The sequence below is a fragment of the Haliotis rufescens genome, unplaced genomic scaffold (assembly GCF_023055435.1).
Source record: "Haliotis rufescens isolate VD_foot unplaced genomic scaffold, xgHalRufe1.0.p SCAF_5, whole genome shotgun sequence".
In the NCBI taxonomy this organism is placed as follows: Eukaryota; Metazoa; Mollusca; class Gastropoda; order Lepetellida; family Haliotidae; genus Haliotis; species Haliotis rufescens.
This window is the reverse complement of record NW_025964223.1, coordinates 60,403,039-60,413,295: the sequence shown is the minus strand read 5'-3', so window position 1 is coordinate 60,413,295 and position 10,257 is coordinate 60,403,039. Positions and strand designations below refer to the sequence as shown.

At 40.7% G+C, this 10,257-nt stretch overlaps 1 protein-coding gene across 1 annotated transcript; it reads left to right on the top strand.

Annotated features, from left to right (window-relative positions):
* The first annotated feature begins 3,392 nt into the window (after positions 1-3,392).
* LOC124140374 (vitamin D(3) 25-hydroxylase-like) lies at positions 3,393-9,153 on the top strand. The gene is made up of 4 exons (XM_046507924.2): positions 3,393-3,791; positions 5,551-6,075; positions 6,236-6,676; positions 8,429-9,153. The coding sequence occupies exons 1-4, from the start codon at positions 3,479-3,481 to the stop codon at positions 8,605-8,607; spliced, it is 1,458 nt and encodes a 485-aa protein (XP_046363880.1). The 5' UTR covers positions 3,393-3,478; the 3' UTR covers positions 8,608-9,153.
* The last annotated feature ends 1,104 nt before the right edge of the window (positions 9,154-10,257 follow it).

The following is a 10,257-nucleotide window of genomic DNA, read 5'->3' as shown; positions in this document are numbered from 1 at the left end:
GAGCATGTTCCCAGCAACCTATGCTGGTCTTTGAGCATGTTCCCAGCAACCTATGCTGGTCTTTGAACATGTTCCCAGCAACCTATGCTGGTCTTTGAACATGTTCCCAGCAACCTATGCTGGTCTTTGAACATATTCCCAGCAACCTATGCTGGTCTTTGAGCGTGTTCCCAGCAACCTATGCTGGTCTTTGAGCGTGTTCCCAGCAACCTATGCTGGTCTTTGAGCATGTTCCCAGCAACCTATGCTGGTCTTTGAACATGTTCCCAGCAACCTATGCTGGTCTTTGAGCATGTTCCCAGCAACCTATGCTGGTCTTTGAGCATGTTCCCAGCAACCTATGCTGGTCTTTGAACATGTTCCCAGCAACCTATGCTGGTCTTTGAACATATTCCCAGCAACCTATGCTGGTCTTTGAACATGTTCCCAGCAACCTATGCTGGTCTTTGAGCGACCAAATGGATCAGGTGGTAAGGTCACTTGGTTGATAGCAGGTCATCGTACTTTGACAACGTGAATCATTGTTTACAATATCAAGCACTGCATTGTCTGGTCCAGACAGGGATTATATACAGGCCAACATTATTTAGCTGGCATTAAACAAACAATCAAGGAATAGGTTACCAATAGTCCAACAATCCCTCTGAACATGTTATCATAAGTACCCTGATGCCGGAGCGTGGCTCCTGAAATCTACCAGTAGTATTGATCAAAGATCATTTCATGTTCTTGTAATGTGTAGCTTATGTTGAAGACTGCTGCATAAGCCATTCACTTGCTTGCACCACACCATGTTTTTCAACTTGGGTATTCTGAACATTCCATGAACATTGATGCTGCTGAATCTCTTCGAGAGATGAAGGCAAAGTATTTGTTCCCAACATGATTTATTTCAAAATAGTGTGGGAAGGGCAAATACGATTTCTTGGAATATGAAAGTGACCTTAATTTGTTTTCGTAAGAGGCGAATACGGTGGCTCCTTTATCAAGACCTTTACAGGCTCTATCATAGCTAGTGTTTGCAGAGTGGCGTCCAACATGAGTCCAAGGTTTACTTGTTCGGTGTGTTTCAACATGATCTTGGCTGAAGGCGATGACGGGAAGGACAATTTCCGAACTGTTTAAATGATATTCATGGAGAACATTTAAGATGATGTAGGTAACTGCAGGACTTGTTAATTAGTTGACTTGTTGCAAGGTTGAAAATAACGTGCAGGAACATGCGCTACACTATTTAGAAATGTCTTGATCAGTTGAGTATGGTCGCCGATCGACTACACATCACGTTTTGAGTTCACATATGAATGCTGAAAGAAGCATACATAAAATTACACTATTTATATCGTGATAATTCGTCACCAAAGCTACGGTAGCCGAATTGGTGACGGAATTCAGCGATCGGATAGCGTGGAAATGAGATTATATTGATCTCGTTTGCAGCCTAGGTGATACCTTGTTCTTGGGCCTGGTTATCAGGGGAAGGTTGCGACCAATAAATTAATGTGAATAAACAATCTTCATGAATAATAAAAACCTGAATATGTATCTCTGCCAGTGGTCATAACAAAACAACTGCCAGTTTGTAACTTTTCAAATTGTGACCCTCATTTGGGGGTCGACACAAAAACACCCCAATCAGCCTCCGCGAGTATTCCTGACGTAAGAAGGATGTCCCTTTCATCGTTATATTAAACTAGTCGTCGACTGTCCATTTCATGTGAGGTCACAAGCCCATCTCGCCACACAGCCTCGGGCCACTGGATAGTTACACAGCTTCACTGTACTGTTTATTTCAAATATTCCATATGCCCCTGTCGACAAGCTGCATGGTCATGACTCCCAGCAAATGTACCCGTGAAGGATATGCTAGCAATCCATGCTTTTCATGAGAGGCGACTAACGGATCGGGTGGCCAGGCTCGCTGACAATGCTGACGCATATAATTGTATCCCAATTGTTGAGATCGATGCTCATGATGTCAATCAATGGATTGTCTGATCCAGACGCGATCATTTACAGACTGCCGTCACATAGCTGGAATATTGCTGAGTGCCGCGTTAAACAACAAACGGTTTAAAACGGCTCCAAGCAAAGTAATGCCTACATGGGACGCTGCTGTTAAAGTATAGAGTAACTGTACATAGTTCAGTGTACCTCCACAATGACGAATATATAATACAATTAGTATAAACTGCCAGGCAAAAGAAAGTTTTCACCTGAAAATTAGATTTGACCATAAAATTGATAAAGCTATCAAAATGTTGTTAGGCTGTAAACAGTAGCTAAAACACTGCAATATTAAATGTATCACCATCGAATGACCATCCAGTGATTGACATCATGAGCGTCGATCCACGCAATTGAGATACGTTGACATGCATCAACCAAGTCAGCGAGGCTGACCACCCGATCCCGTTAGTCGCCTCTTATTCGACAAGCATATTCGCCTTTCACGGCAGGCATTAGTTGCTGAAGACCTATTCTACGAATTTTGTTAAATGCCGCATTCAGCAATGTTAAAGCAATATCACGCCGCTCTGTAAATACCTGAGCCTGGGCCAGATAAACCGATGGTCGACATGATGAGCAAAAGTATCACGCATGCATTCGTGTGCGAGGGAGTTATTCTAACCCGGGTCCATCAGGATGCGATTGTTTTGCCTGAAACAGGTTTCACCCTTTTGGGTGTGAATAACTGGGGAATGTCAAGGAGGCATTCATAGTGTGATATAATGACACGGAAGGATGCCAGCCACAATTACAAGCAGGTAATATGAGGTGATCAAATGACAAACTGAAGAATGTACAACAAAACACGGTGACGGTCGACCTTCGATAAAAGGGGTCAACACACAACATCTGGAGACACAATCTTGAGGCTGAGAGAGTGATCTGGTATCATTTGAAACATTCAGCAATATGTAGAAAGAAACCTCAACCAAGTGAAATAGACATGCATAAACAACACAAACTGTGCAGAGAGATCCAGTGTTGAAAGGTGAGGTGAAATGGGGTTTAACGTCGCGTCCAAGATTATTGCACTTATATAGCGACGTGCATGTACGTGTGTGTGTTTGTGTGGCTGCTTGTACTAGTCCAGACTGATGCCGATTTATAGTGCTAGCTCACTGAGATACCATGCCGCAGTTTAACATGAATATCTCACTCAGACACAGTATACTGACTCCGAGCCGACCAGTCCTTGTTTTAGCCCCTTAATGCCGAGCGCCAGACAGGGTAACACCAAGTACCATCTTTTAACGTCTTTTGGTATGACGCGGCCGGGGATCGAACCCAGGACCTTCCGCTCTCCGGGCTGACGCTCTACCATTAGACCACGGAGGCGGTCTAGTGTTGAAACCGGTTTTGTTTTCACAACGAGCTGTCCAGTCACATGACTACATACAGTCAGCCATGCGTCCACTTCCGCCATAAGTAATCTCGACGCATCGGCCCATACAGTGTGTTGTCAACAGCAATGTTCGTGCTTCTTGTGACTGTAGTTGTGCTGGCTGTGTTGTGGCTGTTGACGCGGCGGCGTTCTGGACTTCCCCCCGGCCCCCCTCTGCTCCCGTTTGTGGGGAACGCCCTGTCTATGGGCTCTGATCCCCGGGTCACGTTTAAGAACCTCCGACAGAAATACGGTGACATATTCAGTTTCTATGTTTTCAACAGACCAGTCATCGTTCTCAACGGCTACAGCGCTCTGAGAGACGCATTTGTCAAGAACGGTGATATATTTTCGGACAGGCCGCATTCTTTCATCAACGACTTTGTCTCAAAAGGGAAAGGTAAGCTGTTCAAATTGTCAAATCACCTGTACCATTCCACAAAGCAAACAATTACACACAAAGTCTCTGATTATGTATTTTTCTAAAGTATAAACGGTAATATGTCAACCAGAGTAAACTACACATTGGGACAAAAACATGGACTATAAAACAGTAGGAGAAATACCACAGGTATAATATATATATCAAACTAAAAAAAACAAAGACCAAAACATATCTAGACAACAATATGAACTGCCAGAATTATTTAATTTATTCATGTATTTGTTACCTAATTAAAACAGCAATAATATTTGACATAATTTACAAACCAATTTCAAATGACGTTCAAATAAAATAACCAGATTTCCTGCGTTATAACGAGTTTAACCTGATCGCGTTAAGTAATATGCTTTTGTTACTTGTTGAGTCAATAAGTTAACCCACACAGTTTATGGGAAAAGACTTCAGTGTGAATCTAACAAACAACAAAGGAATGCTATCCAAATAATAATTGTATTATAACTAGGTTTACAAATCAATACAAAATACTGCACACAATAGAGTGACAGTGCCAAATTCAATGTCAGTACAATTACAATGGCAGTATAAAATATAATATCAGTGGTAGTATCCGCCTAGCAGCAACAGTGGTAAAGCTTCCAATTGGCTGGATATCTAGAGTGAAAACAATGATCTTCACACAACCTTGATGTAATGAAATATGTAACGTGGGATCTGTGAGGCACTCTCTCTCATGTTGTCTAATACCTCCGGCAAGGTTCTATCCTACGCTGGATTCGTCGAGCTTTTCTAAACGCATCTAAATATAGTAACTTCCACACCACTGCTTACATTAGATAATGCTAGATTCCTGACAACTTACCCTCTCTCATGTTGTCTAATACCTCCGGCAAGGTTCTATCCTACGCTGGATTCGTCGAGCCTTTCTAAACGCATCTAAATCTAGTAACTTCCACACCACTGCTTACATTAGATAATGCTAGATTCCTGACAACTTACCCTCTCTCATGTTGTCTAATACCTCCGACAAGGTTCTATCCTACGCTGGATTCGTCGAGCCTTTCTAAACGCATCTAAATCTAGTAACTTCCACACCACTGCTTACATTAGATAATGCTAGATTCCTGACAACTAACCCTCTCTCATGTTGTCTAAAACATCCTGCAAGGTTCTATCCTACGCTGGATTCGTCGAGATTTTCCCAAACCATCTAACTATAGTAACTTCCACACCACTGCTTACATTAGATAATGCTAGATGCCTCACAACTAACCAATGTCAAAACAAAATGATATAAACCACTACTGAATCGTAACAGAAGTGATGTAATAATACAATTACAACAGTGTTTAACAATAAATTACACTGCAAAATAACACTTTCATCACAAGAGATACATGAAGGTGGTTAATCCACATCAGCATATCTTCAGCAAATATTCATGGATTAAACAGATTATCGCCGATTATATGTCTGACTGCAGGTACTCCAGTCTGAACCACACAGTGAGTGATTTAAATTTAATGTCGCATCGGCATTTTTTCAGCCATATACCGACGAGACCTAGTTAATATGTTTACAATTTAGTCATTTTTGCAAAGTTATATTTAAAAACAATTTATGAAACATATTTGAGCATAACAATATCATGTAAACAATTTTAAAACACGGGCTATGGCCCACCAGTAACCAAGCTTGATTAACATTCCCACGCCATTGGGGTCTGATTTCACAGTCTTATTATTAAAACTTCCAGGAATAGTTGGAACCTCCGGTGACGTCTGGCGTGAACAGAGGAAGTTCACCCTTAATACTCTGAGGGAATTTGGTGTAGGAAGGCCTGTTATGGAAAACAAAATACACCAGGAGGTCTCGCATCTTCTCGCAGCCTTTGAATCAGAGAAAGGACTGGGGTTTGACTGCAGGCGCTTGTTACACAATTCAGTGTCCAATGTTATCTGTTCCACAGTGTTTGGAAAACGCTTTGAATATACGGATCCTCTATTTATCACATTTCTGGACATTCTGGATGACATCATGGCAGTTTCAGCAGCCACAAACGTCGTAAACTTTTTACCCTTCTTACGGTTCTTGCCTGGGGATCTTTTCAAGGCGAAGAGAGCCTTACACAACGATGACCTAATGGAGTCTCTGCTATTGAAACCAATGTTAGAAGAACACTTGAAACAGCGTGATGATGGGAACGTGGACGACGTAATGAGTGCATACATCAAGGAAATGCAACAGCGTCAACAACAGAAGGAGTTCACGACAATGGATTGTAAGTACCTGTCAATGTCCCCGTCACCTTTAGAGTGAAGCGTTTCTTCTGTAATGTCAAGGTTTTTCCTTAACAGTCGCACATTTTCTATGTATTGTTTAACAAATCATCTTTCTATAACGGAATCATTTAGTTCAAGCTATATTGCTTAACCTTACAGTGGGAAATCTCAAGAGAGTTATCGCCAACCTGTTCGTTGCCGGGACAGAAACAACAGCCACTACAATACGCTGGGCACTGGTCTACTTCCTGAACTACCCGGATGTTCAGGAGAAGTGCTTCCAGGAGATCCTGGAAAACATCGGCCAGAGCAGACGGCCCTCCATGAAAGACAAGACGAACCTTCCTTACGTGGAGGCCACCATTATGGAAGTGCTGAGACACGCTGACATTGCTCCCCTCAGCGTTCCCCATACCGTTCCCCACGATGTCCAGTTCCGAGGATACACTTTCCCTAAAGATGTCTTTATCATCCCCAACCTAGATTCTGTCCTCAAAGACGAAGATGTCTGGGGTGACCCGGAAAACTTCAGACCTGGGCGTTTTCTTGACTATGAAGGAAAACTCCAAAAGAAAGAAGAATTCATTGCTTTTTCTCTAGGTTAGCATAGGTTCTTGATCATTCGACGGCGGCTTTGCCGCCATGACATATTTGTAATACTTCTGTTAAAAGTCTTTGGGGACATGGTGGTTTATGGGTAATTGTATATGCAATTCATGCATTTCTAATTTTGTCTCCATTTGTTTGTGACAATTCATTTTTGGTATATGTGTTGGTAGTTGTTCATTCTTTTTTAATTTAATCAAACCCTAAATTCCTAAAATGTGTTGCAAAATTTGTCACAGTTATTAAAAGGGGACCCTGTATAGTCTTCAGTGCTTATTCCACATGGTTTCAATGGTGTTTCCGAATTCACGGTACGGAAGGTAACCGTATATTAGACAACACAATAGTGAAGCATATCAAAGTGGAACTACGGAACGCATAATGCTTTCGAACGAGTATTATTTTGTTACTTCTAATTGTGTTCATATAACAATCTGAACAACTCTGTTTTTCAATTTGTAACAGTTTTCTGAAAGATCTATAGGACTTGTGGGTAATTGAATAGAAAGTACATGCATAACATGTCACATTTTATTTGTTATCTGTTCTATATTTTCTATATTTTTTCAGTTGTTTAAATCGCATTCTTTCATGATCAGGGAAAGTGTTTAAAAGGTTTTAGTCTGCGTGCCGCATACGCCACGACGTTCTTGACTTATGCGTGACCAACTCGTGTCCACTCGGGACAAGATGTGCCCCTCTCGAAGGTTTCGTATTGGCGTATGAACACAAGAAGTACTTCAAACAAGAACGATAACTCTTGTTCTATCTTCCCTCGTCTTACAGTAAAATGTGGCGTTATAGCAGCGCTCGCTTATTCCTGTTGTCAAAGTAGAGATTCTATCATTTAGAAAAAAATATATATTTGGTAAGCAATAACACTCATTCATTCTAAGCTGTCATGACTGAATTTGTCCTTTCATGGATAATGTTAACAAATAGTATACACATTTGATATATGTTCATTATAATAACTTTATGACGGAATGTCATATCCACTATCTGTACAGAAGTATTTCTAAATACAGACAAACAAAATAGTAAGACCATTTTAATGTTCGAACTTTGTGGGGATTCCCAAGTAGCCTCTGCTTGTCGTTATTGGTGGGGTGGTCAGGTTTGGTGCATGGGTTCATTGCGTGCCATCGTGCCTCCACGATGCTGATCGTTGACAGTTTGCCTGATCAAGTCTCGATTATCCACTCAAGTAAAGACATGAAGCTGAATACTAAACATATGCTGCTTTTAAAATACAACAGCTTTGGTATAGTTGGTATTTAACTGAAGAAATTGTGTTAGAATAGCATAGTCCCTTACAGGTTTAATGCAGAATATATGTACGTGATCCATTTAGATTGTTTGAGACCTCTAATATATAATGCCTTCATTTTCCATTAAGAGTTTCTGTAAGTACTTAATGCTGATATGTGTACGATAGTGTACTGCATGATAGGGCGAGGGTTTTCTTTTACAAATTTCGAAATATTTCGTTTGAATATCTTCATTAAATATTTTGGGGAATTATTTTATTGTAAATATATTTTGACGAACACAGAGTTTGCCGCCTTGTTGTTGCATCGCATCAAATGTTTTCTTGTGACATCTGTTTCAAACACATAAACTACTAGGAAGTTTTGATTATCGCAATTCTTGTATAGTATATTATGACGATGATCGTAAAGATGGAGTAGTGATTTACTGGTTGATTATAACTATAATGATGGGGATATGTTGGACTTATTGCAGGTCGGAGAGTTTGCCTGGGGGAGTCAATGGCCCGGATGGAGCTCTTCTTATTCCTCACTAGCATGATTCAGAGGTTCCAGTTCGTCCCCGTGAACGGACGAAAGCCACCAACAGATGGAATAATGGGCTTAGTACATTCGCCAAATAACTTCCAAGTAAAAGCAATTCCCCGCAACTAATACTGTTCGGATCAGCACAGGATCAGTCAGTCATTGTTACGAGTGATTTCCATATTGAAACACCAAGGCTAAGACAGAACTCGGTATGTACAAGCCTTATTGTAAAATCAGTAAATAACGATTAAATATCAATGAAATATCAATAAATTATATTCCAACATACAGTTTTACGTTTTCAATGAAAAAAGGCAATACCATGGACAATCTCCCGTAATGGGATGTCCTCAGATCTTGTCGTCAGCGAGAACTTAGATCTGATTTTAATGAGATTGTACCATGGGTCAAGTAAGTGGCACCACCATTAAGTAACAGGCACTTGAATTAGTGAAAGCACGCTCACGAACGTTCGGTATTTTATCACTGTCGAATGTCTTGAATACGGAATAGTGTTGGAATCTGGCAGGAATATGGTGTTAACTACTAGGTATCCAAATAGATAAGACACAAGTCGGGTAAAAAAAAGTCCTTGATTGCCCTCTTCTCGCTCTTCTATACATGTAGGTACAGCCAGCCTCCTTGAAACTTTCTTTATACTTTGCCTGTATATGTAAGTAAAAGCGACAAACCCCTTTCCATATTCGTTCGAAATTTCTGTTAAAGTAGAGTCGATTAAACGATTTCGGCTATAGGGCATGGACATGCGGTTATGAATCACTATGAAATAGTGATGATACCAGGACTGGTGTTCGCGAAAAGGTGCGCGTATCCTGCCCCACCGGTGACACCCGTCACACACATACGCAAAAGCAAGTCAATTGTTTTTCACCTGAAGAAACTCTGTGACATACTGTACACGTTAGAATAAGAAATTGCATCTGACCTAATTTTTGTCACTGATGCTTCAAATTTGGAAATGTACCCACGTGTCTACCGTAAATGTTATTGAAAACCTTGAAGGCTGTAACGACCAGTGAAGATGCGAGGTAGAATAGGTCTTCAGCAATCCATGCTTGCCGTAAAGGGCGACTATGCTTGTCGTACGAGGCAACTAACGGGATCGGGTGGTCAGGCTCGCTGACTTGGTTGATGCATGTCATCGGCCCCAATTGCGTGGATCGATGCTCATGATGTCAATCACTGGATTGTCTGGTCAAGACTCGATTATTTACAGACCGCCGTCTTATAGCTGGAACATTGCTGAGTGCGTCGTTAAACAACAGACAAACAAATTTGGTAGCGATCGTTCGGCCATGGCGTTTATATACGTTACCCAGCTACATCTATGGGGAACAACTCACTAGATTCTTTCCTCTCAAAATAATATCGTCTAATTTACGACGTCATAAAGCTGCGAGCGAATATCCAGATAGAACAATGTTTCATCGTGAAATAAACCACGTTTCGTTGTTCATTGTTCTTTACAATTTGTCGCGTAGCTATCTTATATCATAATGTAAACTTGATCCCATAGGTATAAACACATTTTTAATGTTATTTTAATTACATATGCATTTTCACATATCTCATATTGTGTTATTTCGGTAAATGTAGGCCAACGGCCCATTGTTTCGTTTGATTACATGACGTGCAGAATACATACAATATATTTGTGAAATGGAGTTGGATTTATGACATTATACCGAGTGTTTTACGTTGATTCATTTCCTACTATCTGAATATGATTAAATCCATCATCAGTTTGGTTATGAC